Source organism: Grus americana, chromosome 13 (assembly GCF_028858705.1).
Source record: "Grus americana isolate bGruAme1 chromosome 13, bGruAme1.mat, whole genome shotgun sequence".
Taxonomy (NCBI): domain Eukaryota; kingdom Metazoa; phylum Chordata; class Aves; order Gruiformes; family Gruidae; genus Grus; species Grus americana.
The window spans coordinates 16,672,501-16,685,371 of NC_072864.1; the positions used below are offsets into that span (position 1 = coordinate 16,672,501).

General features: G+C 47.4%; 1 protein-coding gene and 1 long non-coding RNA gene across 12 annotated transcripts in view; one reads left to right on the forward strand and one right to left on the reverse strand.

Annotated features, from left to right (window-relative positions):
• SALL1 (spalt like transcription factor 1) overlaps positions 1 to 12,871 on the reverse strand; it is a 32,152-nt gene that overhangs the window by 10,820 nt on the left and 8,461 nt on the right. Inside the window, exons 1-5 of one of the 9 annotated variants that reach the window (XM_054840479.1) lie at positions 7,614 to 7,982; positions 7,424 to 7,532; positions 6,612 to 6,660; positions 6,066 to 6,354; positions 3,786 to 3,878 (exon numbers count right to left, since the gene is read on the reverse strand). In XM_054840479.1, coding sequence (XP_054696454.1) covers positions 3,786 to 3,861 — 76 coding nt within the window. In that variant the 5' untranslated portion in view covers positions 3,862 to 3,878; positions 6,066 to 6,354; positions 6,612 to 6,660; positions 7,424 to 7,532; positions 7,614 to 7,982. Of the gene's footprint in view, positions 1 to 1,557; positions 1,766 to 2,516; positions 2,731 to 3,785; positions 3,879 to 4,084; positions 4,310 to 4,457; positions 4,685 to 6,065; positions 6,355 to 6,611; positions 6,994 to 7,423; positions 7,983 to 12,871 lie in introns of those variants that run through there. The other 8 variants (XM_054840476.1, XM_054840478.1, XM_054840477.1 and 5 more) reach the window with 8 other exon arrangements.
• LOC129212208 (uncharacterized) overlaps positions 2,902 to 12,871 on the forward strand; it is a 60,414-nt gene continuing 50,444 nt past the window's right edge. For all 3 annotated transcript variants that reach the window (XR_008579116.1, XR_008579114.1, XR_008579115.1), the window contains exon 1: positions 2,902 to 3,720. This is a non-coding gene — a long non-coding RNA (uncharacterized LOC129212208). The remainder of the gene's footprint in view (positions 3,721 to 12,871) is intronic.

Genomic DNA, 12,871 nt, shown 5'->3' on the forward strand with positions numbered 1-12,871 from the left:
GTTTAGACAACTTCCACCATATGGGTTTCAGTAATTATTTCTAAATTGCATCTGCCTAAGTGATATTTCACCAGGCCCTCTACACTTCGGGCTCACCTTTGGAAAAAACACAAATGTCTGTATTCTGAACCGACAGACTGCAGTTATCGCACAAAAAGGCCTAATTATGTAACAAACTAAAGGCAGCCTAACTAAGCAATTATTTCTCTTAAGCACCCTGTCCTTCAGATCTTAGTAAAGAAAGTGATCATAATTTCTCTCATTTCATGGGCCCAGTAACAATTACGTGGATGATCATAATGCTGCAGCAGGAATTTACCAAAATCCGTTATTGACATGAAAAGACACTGGTTCTGACAAGCCTTTATATGGAAGGGCAGCAAATATTTTCTCTTCCTCAAAGTCTAGCTGGCTTATTTCTCCGATATAACTTTTGCCTTGGAAAATTATGCTCCAAGAATATTCTTTTACAATTGGGAACGCAATTCCAACCACCTAAAATAGAAATTCTAAAATGTCATGAAAGTGGCTGGCGTTATTAACAAAAGGAAATAATCCCACAATCTCCTGCCCACTTCCTACCAGTAATTAGTTACTTGTTGAATATAATTTACGCTGCAAGTAATTTCTGCTATTAATCTGAGAGCTGTTCTGGTTAATCCACTATGAACTTTATCAAATGTGCACATGCACAGGATTTTACAAGGGTAAACTTACTTAGCCACTGACTGCACCAAAAATACATTTTAACTGGAAAGTCTTCCTGGTAAGAGTGAACTGCATGAGCTTTGAACTTAAAAAAAAAAAAAAAAAAAAAAAAAAGAGATAGAGAGCATTAAAAAAAAAAAAAAAAGAAAAGAAAAGAAATAAATGGTGTTGCAGTCTGAAGAACTTTTTCTCCTACCGATCTTTAGATATGAAACCATAGCACAAAGTTCTAACAAACCAGAATTCAAATCAGATGCAAGAAACGTTCATGGGGCCACTCTATTCATGCGCTCAAAATACTGCCCTCACTGCAAGAGTCTTAAGGACTAGCGATGCCAAATTTGCCTGGACCTTGCACAAACTGTAGATGAATTAGCAAACCTGAATTCAGAGTATGAAAGGAGAAGAAAGGAGCTCTTGGAATTCCGAGGTTTTGTTTTGCAATTTCAACGCATATAATGCAAAATCGCCCTCACCCATCCTGTCTCGCTCGAGTGTGAAACTGCTGCCAGGGCTGGGGACCCCGGAAAGGCAGAGGGTAGCCCTATGCTAATATTATTACAGCGTTCTGAATCCTGAAACACCATTACAAAACATTCCCTCTAGGCAACTTACTCAAAACTTATCGTCTAACCATGTAAACCAGCTATAACCTAAAACCATTACTAGAGAATGGCGGTGGAGGCTCCTACAGATTTTATAGTAAAGCACACTGCTTTTCCTAGGAAACTGGTCAGTATTTTTTAAAAATAATAAACTTTGTTATTTACTTATTCAACTTACGGTAGCCACGCAAACTAAACAAAAGCTTCACTTCCATGCCATCATTTCAGGCAAAATCCAACTTACTTCAAGTACATCCTTTAGCAACAGGCAGGAAAGCTGTTCAGTTAACATTCCTTTCTCACACTCCCACTGTCCTTCATTTGAAAACGATGTGCAAAATGAGATCAAAAGACTAAAACCAGAAGAAACTGGCTACTTTTAAAAAAGATACTTGGAGGTGTTTTGATCTGTTCCATCTACTAAAAACAAAAAAAAAAATAGCGAACGTCAAAAGATGCAATCATACAAAGTGACGATGTGAAAAATCCCTCTCTGCTTTCCCAGCAAGATAATTTCCATCTCAGCTTTCCCTTTCTCTGCTCGCTTAAAGAAGTTCCAAATTCTTTCACAGGAGGCCGATGAAGGACAAATAAAAACTTAACGTTTTCCCCAACTCCTGCTCCAAACTTCAAGAGGAAGTAAGAATAATATCGGAAGAAAAATAAATACGTTTACTGAGATGAGAAAGGGGATTATGCTGAGCAAACGGCAAAACTCGAGTGCACTCAAAGAGCACAAAACAGCTCAAAACCAGAAGTCGCCTCCCAGGAACCAAATGACCTTTAAGAAACATTTCGGCAGAGCTACGCGAAGCGAGTTTTTATATATTTGCTGGTTTACGAAGAGGGCGTCCCAGGGATTTTGGAAGCCGGGTAAGTGCTCACACAGGCAGGACAACATCTCGCAAACTTTCCGATTTGATTTATCGCGCGGAGCCCAGGACTTTCTCCCCGCGTTTCGCCCCCGCGCAGCCGAGGGGCGCGGGCACCGCACACGGTGCCGCCGCTCCCGGGGCCGCCACCGCGCCGGGCGGCAGCTCGGCGGACCCAGGGTGGCAGCCACCGCTGGAGCGGAGCGGCCGCGGGAGCGCAGGGCCCCACGCCAACGCTTCCTCGGCAAATTGCCGGAGGAAGTCCGAGGTGCTTCCGACCGGCAGGGCCGGGCGGCGAAGGGGGCACCGCCGCGCCCCAGCCCTCCCTTACCTGCCCGCCTGAAGCGCTTCTGCCCCGCGGCGCCCTCCGCGCCTGCCGCCGGCGGGTCCCCTCGCAGCCCCCCGGCGCTCGCCCTTCTCATGGCCGCTGGGCGTTCCGGCCGGCCGGCCGGCGGCGGTGGGCGCAGGGGGGACGCTGTCCCCGGGGCGGGAACCCCCGCCGGCCCCCGCCTTCCCGGCGGCGGATCTCGCCGACCACTTGTCACCCCGCGTCCTGGTACAGGTACGGCAAGGGGCACGTCCCCTCCGCCGCCCGCCGGGCTGCGCCGAACGCCTCCGAAATCCCCCTTCTCCCGGAGGGGGAGGGAAAAGGGGGGAGGAAGGAAAAAAAAAAAAAAGAAAAAAAAAGATACTTCACACGCTCTCTCTCCAAATCCTGGCGGACACAAAGCCAGCGTTTATTACTCGCTCACCGACTTGGAGGGGAGGGGGAAGCGGAGAAAAAAAAAAAAAATAGAAAACAAGCTTAGGGACAGAAAACAAGCCCCCGCGCCGCCCGGAGCTTCCGCGCTGGCGGCCGCGGAGCCCCTCTCCGGTGCGGCGGCTGTGCGGAGCCCGGCGCGGCGGCGGCGGCAGCTCCCGGGACGGGGCAATCCCCTCCGCGGCCCGGCCCGGCGGCGGCAACTTTTCCGCCTCCAGGAAGCTTTTGGTGCAGCCGGAGGCCGGGGCTGCTCGGCGGCGGGGCAGCGTCCCCCGCTCGGCGGGACTGCGGGGGAGTGGGGGCTGCGGGAGCGCTGGGGTCCGCGGGGGTGTTGCGGAGGGAGGGGGGGGGCAAGAAAGTGGGTGTCGGGGGGGGGGTTTTCCGCCCCTTTCGGGGGGACGGCGCGGGCAGCATGTGTGGCCGGACGGGGCAACCGTCCCGCGGGGCTCCAGGATCAGCCGCCCCGCGGCAGCCCCACTTTGTTCCCCCGCTCCGCGGGGCGCGGAGAAAGGCGCGGGGGGCGCGGATCCATCTCCCGCGGGCTCAGGATGCCAGACCGCCCCGCGGGGGGAGGGCGGAGGGAAAACATCAAAAAACGGAAAGAGTTTGGAGTTTCGTTAAGAAACAGGCGAAACAAAACGCTGAGTTAAAAAAAATAAAATAAAAGCCAAGAACTTGGACCAAAACCCCCGAAGGACCCCCCCCCCCCGCACGTAACTCCGGGAGATCCTGCTGTCCCGCTCCGCCGCCCGGCGCGGTCCCGTCTCCCCGCAAGGTAAGTTGATCTATTTTGTGTGTGTTTGTGTTAAAATGTATGCGAGGGAGAGAAGAAGAACTCACCATTTCGCTGGGATAATAAGGCCAGATCAGGGTCGGATTGGAAATGCTGAGGCTTCGCCTGCTTCCTCCGCGACATGCTGGCTCAAACATCAGCTGGGGCAGAATAAAAAATTACTAAAAAAAAATCTTCTCAAAATTACGGAAATCGAGCCTCCCCCCCCCCCAGCCTCCCCAATCCTCCGCGCACCGCGCATGTGTCCTGCTATAATTATGATTATCAATAATGCATTGCGATTAATCATAGAGGGGCTCTTTGAAAGGCGATTGGCACATGGCCAGCTCTATTCAAACCAGCTCGCCTTAATCAATTAGGCGCTGATTTGCTGGAGACCCTTGTCTCTCCGCCGCTCCCACCCAATGAGTCGATCCATGTGGCAGGAGAAGGGGCTGGATTTCCCCAAAGCTGTTTGGATACAGTTTAACCCTCTTAGCAACCAGCTGGGGCTGCATCGCGCCATCCCGGTTACTATAGGAATGTGTCTCCCCTCGCCCCTTCCTCCAGCCCCGACGGGCTCCCCGCGCCGTCCGCCCTCCCTCCCTCGGTTTTGCGCTGCATTTCACTTTTTTTTTTTTTTTTTGAAAAAGCTTTCTACCCCCCCCGCCCCTCGCCCAACGCCCCGACCCGCGGAGGGAGGGCAGGGTAAGCAATAATCGATCGAGGGGAGGACGCACGGCTGGGGGGCGGTCGGCGGGGAGCAGCGGGCCCGGAGGGGCGGTCCCGAACCCCGGCGGCGCCCGGCAAGTGTCTGCGCGGGGAGAGCCCCGCTGCCGCCCGGCCCCGCACACTGCCGCTCGCTCCGTCCGGCTGCTGCAAAAAGTTTCGAGTGTGGGTTTGGGTTGTTTTTTTTCTTTTTTTTTTTTTTCCTTCTTCTTGTCCCCGCATTTGCAAATAAAGATCCTTTTTCCGCCCTCCCCCAGCTCTCGCCCGCCTCGCCCCTCCCCTTCTCTTTTCATATATCACGGGCCCGAGGGGTGCTGAAAATAGGAAGGGTTTGTTTTTTACCTCACACATTCCCAGGACAATTAGGGTGCCGCTGGGAGCGGCGGGCGGGCCACGCGGTCGCTCCGCCCCCGGCCGCCACGCCGCGCCGGTTGGCTGGGCCCGGAGTCAATCCGCCCGGGGAAGGCCGGTGCGGGTGGCGGCGAGGCCAGGGCTGGGGGCGGGCGGTGCGTCCCGCTCCGCGCCGCTCCCCCTCCGCCTTTCCCTGCCCCTCCCGGCGCCACGGGTGCCTCCGCTCCCCCGTGGGATCGCTCCTGACTTTTGTTTCCCTCCTGGACGCGAGACCCCGAGGCGGAGCGATGCGCATCTGCCTGCCGGAGGCGCCCCCGGCCGCGCAGAGCCTTGCCGGGGGGGGGGTGGGGGGCGCGGAGCGGCCCGCGGGAGCCCCGCGCAGGAGCCTGCGGGCCGGGCGTGCGCACAAACGGAGCCGCCGCGGACGCTCCGCGGGGCCGGACAAACTCCGCCGAGTTTGGCGCTGGGCTGCGCGGCGGGCCGGGGGCGGAGAGGCTGTTGCTGGGGCTCCGGCGGGCAGAACCGACCCGGTCCAGCGCCGGCGAGTGCCCGTGCGCTCCCCTGATCGCTGTTTGTGCCTAGTCCTGAACGTTTGTAACACCAGGACCGGGCGGGCACTGTACTCCTACCACGTAATAGACATCACGCATCAAACTTTTATGCTTCCAGAGGAGGAACCTCTTACAAACAAGTTTCACGATCTTGAAATAAAAAGTATAGTTGCAAAGAGGCTATAGACAATGCTATTTTTAATATCTCGTATAGCCAACGATACACATACACCGTGTATGAATGGCGTGTGTTTCCCCTGCGCTCACGACGCTCTCTGCTCTCCGCACCCCTTCGCATGTCGCTCTGGTCCATGCACGAAAAGTTACTCTGTAAAGTAAGCTGAGCTGGGAGAAGCGGGAGCGCAGGCGATTTCTTTTCCTCCACCCTGACCCATCTAGTGCTCTCTCCTCCCACTCCCCCCGCTGGATTATTTACTCTGCTATAGAAGCTACTCCTTTTCCCCGTATTAATATTAACAAACTCTCTGTAAAAGCAAGAGGCTGATCAGATACAACTCATTTCAATTTCAAATGAGCCGGTAAAACCTAGAGAGCGAGCGAGAGGAGAAGGGAGAGAGGGAGAAATCTTCCCATTCGAGGAACCGGCTCACTCGCGTTTTCTTCTCATTATTAAACGAAAGAGCCTGTAAAATGTTTAGCAAGAAGGGTGAAAAAACCCAACAGCCGCAAAACACAAACAAACAAACGCATACGAACCGAAAAAGCCTCCCAGGTGCCACTCCAGTATTTAGTCAGCGTTGCAAAGTGGTCACTGACGCTTCTTTTCATTTCTGCACAGGGCGAGCCCCCTCCCTCCCCGCTGCATTTGGTACAGTAGATTTTGAGAAAAAGACAAACGAAGCTATCAGCGGGGATGATGTTGAAGAATGAAGATAATAATGTTGCTATAGGTGGTACTTCACATGACATTATTTTTCACTGAATATTTAAAGAGATGTTTCGGCAGAGATGGATACACTCAGCGCAGGCTGTCACCCTCCTTACCCTGAGACAGTGGGAAAGAAACCGAACCTGAACGTATAGAAACGCACACGTTACTTATAGCGAGCCACACGTAGATGCACACAAAATACCCACGCGGATCTATTTACACATCTGTGTCCGTATTTCTAACTGTATCAATCACTCCATTAGCTTCCCACGGTTTCTAATCTAGCCGCTGTCCCAAAATTATTCGCGTTTACAATTTCATTATACATTTGTCGATTAAGCTTAAGACAAATTTCCCCAGATGCGCAGTACCTTTGCTTTGTGGCTGGAAAAAGGCGGCCGTGGACTGGTAACTAAAAAGCTACAACAAGAAGAAAAACAGTGGTTTAAAGAAAAAGAAATTAATCTGGAGAAATTAAGTTTTATAACTTTTTTTTTTTCGTTTCTCTTCTCCCTCGCTAGTGTATAAAGCGGCGCCTGGTATTTCATCTAGGACCGCTTGATTATTTATTGTTTGTTTTCCTCTCCTTCGCTGGGGGCCGGGAGGGGTGGGGAAAGGGTGGGGGCAGAGCAGCATTGCCAGGGCTAGAGAAAAATCGGTCTTTATTGTTGTTGATAGCAATACATCAATTAAACGTCATTGTCTCTAACAGAAGTTGTGAGAGTTCACAAGCGTAAATACTCTGATCTTGGGTTTTCCCTCTCGAAGTTCCAAATGACAGTGACAGATATTTTTCCCTCCCCGCCACACCTTGGAGATTTATTTTTTTTTTCCCCCTCGGATTATTCTTTTTAATGGAGGTGGGAGGCTTTCTAATGTGCTTCAATGCAAATCAGCCTGGCTGGAAGACACCCGTGGTGGGGATCGATCTCCAGTTCATTGAGACGAGCACTGAAGGGAGATGGTAAACAGGGGATAATTTGCAGTTCATTCTGCCGAGAGACGATTTCAATGAGATGCAACACACTAGACTGGATTATTGTTATTAAGGTTTGCGATCAGACACGACACCCTTAACACGCAGGGGTTAAAAGCTACACAATCCCCACGTAGTTCTAATACATCGTTAATAACGATCTGGGGGGAAAATCCAATTGATTTCATATTTTCTGCAAATTTTCACCTCTGGAGCAGCTCGGAGGGCGGACTGTGCGTGGAGGCAGCCGCTCTGCCGGCGGAGGCAGCCGGAGGGTCAGCCCAACCTGCGGCACCGCTCCGGCTCCACGCTGCCTCTGCACAGAAATTAAAGCACTGTCAGGAAAACGCTGTCTCCGTATAATCGAACCACTCACACTTTCATTCCGCAAAAATACCTGCTTTTCAGTTAGCACGGCAGGTTTGGGGTTTTTTTTTTCACTCTCTCTTCCTCTTCGTCTTCTGTGCTGTCCTTTTTCCTCCCCTTTTTTAACTAAAAAAGACACGCTGCACAAGAGTTTCAAACATCGCTACAGCTGACCTCTCAAATAAACCGTTTTTCCGCTAACACAGGTTACATATATTTTAAAAATGTGTGTAATTAGGGGCTTCCAGATGCTGCAGTCAGCTGGGAACTTGGCTTTGTGCTCCGATGGATAATAAACTTTTGAGACAGTCCTGGGGCGCAGCTACCCAGGGGCAGCGAGCACCAGCTACCTGGAATTGTTTTATTATCAATAGCCTGGATCACGCTATTCAATATGGACCTTGCAAGTCCTGTGACTGTGGGGGTTTAGGTATGACTACTTTTGTGGACATGCTGTCAGCTTCCCCCCTCCCCCCCCCTTCTCTTTTTCTTTTTTCTTTTTTTTTTTTTTCCTCCTAATGATAATTCCCCAGGCCAAAAAAAAAAAAAAACACCAAAAAAAAAAAAAAAAACCAAAAAACCCCACACCACACACACACACCCCCCCACCAGAATTGAATCCTTCTCCATTATCACTGACAACTAATAATTGATCATTGCTCACAAACACAAGCTTTTAGCCGCATAATTGAATCGTGAGCAATACGAGTTGAGCCAAAGGAAAAAGGAAAAAAAAAATGGAGGGAAAGAGCCTTCCCTTCTCTCCCCCAAATCCCAGAATATCGCAGTGATAGGGAACTCCCCCGCCCCCGAGATAAAAATGAACATGACTACTGCCATAACCGGCCAAGGTGGGATTATTTAATTCAATTCTTTCTTTACACATTTGCTGCCTTTTGTTTGACCTGATGGCTGGCAAATTTTTACACCTAGCTGTCCCTTTTGAGTTTATTGATGAAGGTGCTTCTGAAATGATTATCAAGAGATTTACAGCCATCACTACCCACCTACGGGAAAAGTAGTAAAATCAATCCCTCAATCAATCAGACCCCTCTGTGCATATCTTTTTAATCTGCTCTTTTAGCTGTTTTATTACAACATGAGCATTAAATATGTTTGTTTCAAATTTAACACGAATGCCTCCGAAGGACTCTGTCAATTTAGACATAAATCATGAAGTAAACAAGCTGGATGGAAAATCCTCTTTCTCGGGCAAGAGAGTTAAAAATCGAGGAATAAAAAAAAATACCAGCAATATCCCGCATCAGTGTATAGGCAACTATTCTGTATGTACAGCTCACAAGGCAGAAAAAAACCATACAGAAAGATACATATGCAGCACTGCAAAAGACTTTCATGCACTTTTACATGACTACACAGAGAACCTAGAGAGTGCTAGTAATTACAAATACTCTCACATCCTAAAGCCTATCATTATTTCCTCTATTTGATATCTTTTTTTTAGTAGCAGAATGTCTTTTTTTTTCCCATGTTAAAAATAAGCTTTTTAAAAATCAAATACCATACACTTGAGAAAATTTATTGATTTCAATGTTGTTATTGATCCCAAGGTGTCCCTCTACCCTCTGTATACCTTTTTTAGGTTAATGAATTAAATTAGAGGGTATTTCACATAGGTTGTGTAAGTCAGAAATCTTTCCCACTGATTTGTTACAGAGTGGTCATCATGTATGGACAGAATGAGTCTATTAGTTCTACAGAGAACCAAGAATTTTATTTGATGCCACAGGGGACGTTTTCTCTGCAAGCCACATGCCTTTACAACCCAGTTTAATTTTTTTATTATTATTTTTTAAATATCCTAGTGTATCACAGCCATACAAAGCCACCATGTGCCAGAAAAGCAGATGTTTAGAAATGAAGTGACACAGATTTCTCCAGCCTTAGACACAAAATTTTAAAAACCATTCTGGGCTGCAAAGACATCTTCCAAAGACATATTGTGATGTGTCTCATCACAGATATAACTCTGTATAGAACACGAAAAAAAAAAAAGACACTGAAATATGTACATGTCAAAAGAAGAGTCATGAAAAAATACATCTGATATTGGATGATGAGATATAACTAGCTATCAGTCAAGATTTCCTCCAAACATCTCGCTTTAAGAAAAATGCCTTTATACAGTAGGAAAATTTCACAGTCACAATTGCTGTGCACCCGGGTATCTACTCACAAGAGTCTTAGTGTTGATTTTTAAAAAAGGATCATAGCTATCATTTTTTTATCAAAGCACTATTTAAAATAGTATAAAATATGGAGGTGGGAGCCATTTAAAAGCAAATGAAGGAGTAGGACTGAAGGATGTATTTTCCAGGATTTTTAAGGGAAAAAAAAAGTGTTCTTAAAAAAGTGTTCCCGTAGGATTTGCTTACCTTTGAAACAAAACTACACAAAAATTTTGTAGTCTATCAAAATACAAATACAAGGCCAAAATTTCACATGGCAATTGTCTGTGAAATACAATGTACAGATGATTTTCTACAAGGTAATCATCTAACAAAGTAAGACCTGTTGTTGTCACAAAAAGATTTTCGCTGTCGAATCAGATTTACAGAGTGTGCATTTTTATTTACATTTTAAGCTTTCATTTATAATCTGGAGAATATGCAGCGATTATGAGACAAATATGTCTCAAACCTCAGGGGAAATGTTGCCTGTAGAGTCCTAAATTTCTTGACTGACAAAATGAACCTGACAACCCCTCTCATTTTCATGACATATTTTTGATTCAAATACAGTGGAAGTATTTGTAAGTACATACATTTTGTTTGCATAATATCGAGGTGCCCTGATTAATGCATGGTGTTTACAACGTGAAAATTGTCATACTCTTTGCATCAACACAAGAAGCTGGCTTGGCAGCCGCTAGTTGCAATAAAGTAAATGCCTCATGAATAATGTTCTGCGTTCCATGCCTGAGCTACGTAGAGTCCCCACGATCCACCTTTTGCCCCCCATATGGGCCAGCCTGTTAACAGGATTGGTCTGCAATGGCGCCGTGCAAAACTTATCCCTCTGAGTGTAAATATGTGTGCTGACAGACTTGCACATGCATTATCTGCATCTTGTGGGGAGCCCATTTCCTCGTGGAGCAATCTGATCCCCCCAGCCGCATTTTTGCAGTTTTCTTCTCTCTCCATTAGCGACCATTTAATGTTCAGATGGCAACAACAGCCATCACCTACCTCAAATGGTAACTCCAGGAGTTTCTGATTTCTTCGAATAATTCTGCAGCCAGAAAGAAGGGGAAGAGCTGAGCACTGAGCTGCCAGCCAGCTTTTACTGAACTATCAGCAGATACTACATCAGTGACCCAGAGATAGCCTTGAAAACTACTGCTCCACAAACCCAAGATCATACAATTGCTAGAAGATGAAGCTCACAATTTCCTTTCCTTCCCTAAGAAAAGCTCAAATCACAAGAGCAGTCCTCATAAAGAGACTTTTAAAAGACCCTTCCTCACAAATCCAGAAACCAGGTTTGGGTTTAGAAAAATTGTTTACAACCTTTACATGCTCTATATGTTAAGCTTGGACTTTCAGCCTGGCTGTACAAACTATTTCTTGAACCTCACCCTGAGTTCTATGTTCTGTGTTAGAGTCCTTCTTCACACCATTTCAAATCCCATCTCAAATGGAGTGTCCAGGATTGCAGAACACGTTTATTTGCAAGTTGTATGCAGCTTTCTGCAGTCTAGCTGGCTCTCCCCAGGACTGTACACAATCATTAAGCTCATCTGAGCTCGTCCCTAGCCACTGACACCCTAGAAGCACTGCCCAAATAAGAAATTAAAGCTTGAGTAAGTTTTAGATCATACTAAAGGCACTTGGAGCAAAATCATAGATGCAAAGACAGATATAGCCCCAGTCTGTTCTGGTTCAGCAATTCAACCATCATTACGTCATGTACGTACTGCAACAGGCAGAGCAAAAGGGGGGAATCGTACTGGAATATAAGACAACATAAAACATTTAGGGAGAACTTACATCAAACACCAGTGCTTATTCTACATCCATTTGTAAAGCTGCAGGATACATCATATACTCACTTCTGAGACCACAAAAAGCTACTTTTCTTGTCCTCAGAAGTTTGCAATGCAAAAGCCCAATCCTAAACACAGTATTGGTGAAATTCATCCTTGTGCAGGAAGCAGAGCATTGAACACGGCAGCATGGGCAGTGTTTCAGTCTAGAACTGCACATGAGCAAATTGTGAGCCCGGGCTAACTCTAATGATTGAACATGTTGTTTCTGGCCACCGTCCGTCACTGCCCCATGCCTGGAAGACACTGTCCCACCAGCTGAGCTGGGGCAATCGGCGGGTGGGCTCTCCCAGTCTGCGTTGCGCTAGCTTTCGCAAAAATGTTTGCGTGACATCCTCTGCCAGCGAGGGATGGAAATCTCCTCATGGGGCAACAGTGCGTGGTACGGTAACTTCTTAAGCTGTTCCAGCTGTTTGCAAATAAAATATGCGTCTAAGCCCCCAGTCTATACAAACTGATTTCTGAGAGGAGCTGTATTTGTGTGAGTGTGCCAGATCAGGCCCATTACTAACTTCAGATGAGAGTAAACAGCCGTTACGTAGAAAAAGATCTAGAGACGGCACCAGTGACAATGATTAGCATGTAAATAACATATCTCTTCGCAAGATGCCTTTTGTTAATACGTTTAGTTGACAGTTGCATACCTTTGCACTCCCATACATTCTAGGCCTTGAAGTCACTTGCTCTATCTCTAAAGTTTACTCAACCTGGCTTCTTCCGCGGTTGAAGCAGCTTCGATTTTTATGCTGCGTGAAAGCACAAGCAAAGCTATAGCATGTAAGAATAACGGTTTCATGAAAACATAGAGCTAAATGCATTATAAACGTACCGAATTAAGTGGAATTAAACAAAGGATAAATATGGCTCATTCCCTCCTCCCCCTTCAGTACTGTCCTCTCTGACACTGTACATGTAATCTCACAACACAATAACATTGCTGCACTCACTCTGTTCAAGCAGTATCACTTACTCTTTGTTTCACTCCTAGAATTTTCTAATAGCAAAATTCAATTTCAGCCAGTGCTGCTCTCCAAAGGCTGCCAGACCTGCCTCTCCTTTGCCCCACTGGTAATGGATTGCTCTAAAGTGGGACAAGACCTGCCCGTGTTCAGCGATGGGAGTCACGCCGAGCAGAAGCAATTAGGTAAACTCAGTGCAAAGGTAAAAAGTGAGATAGACGTGAGCCTAATGGGGGAGAAATAGGTAAATCTACATTCAGGGCC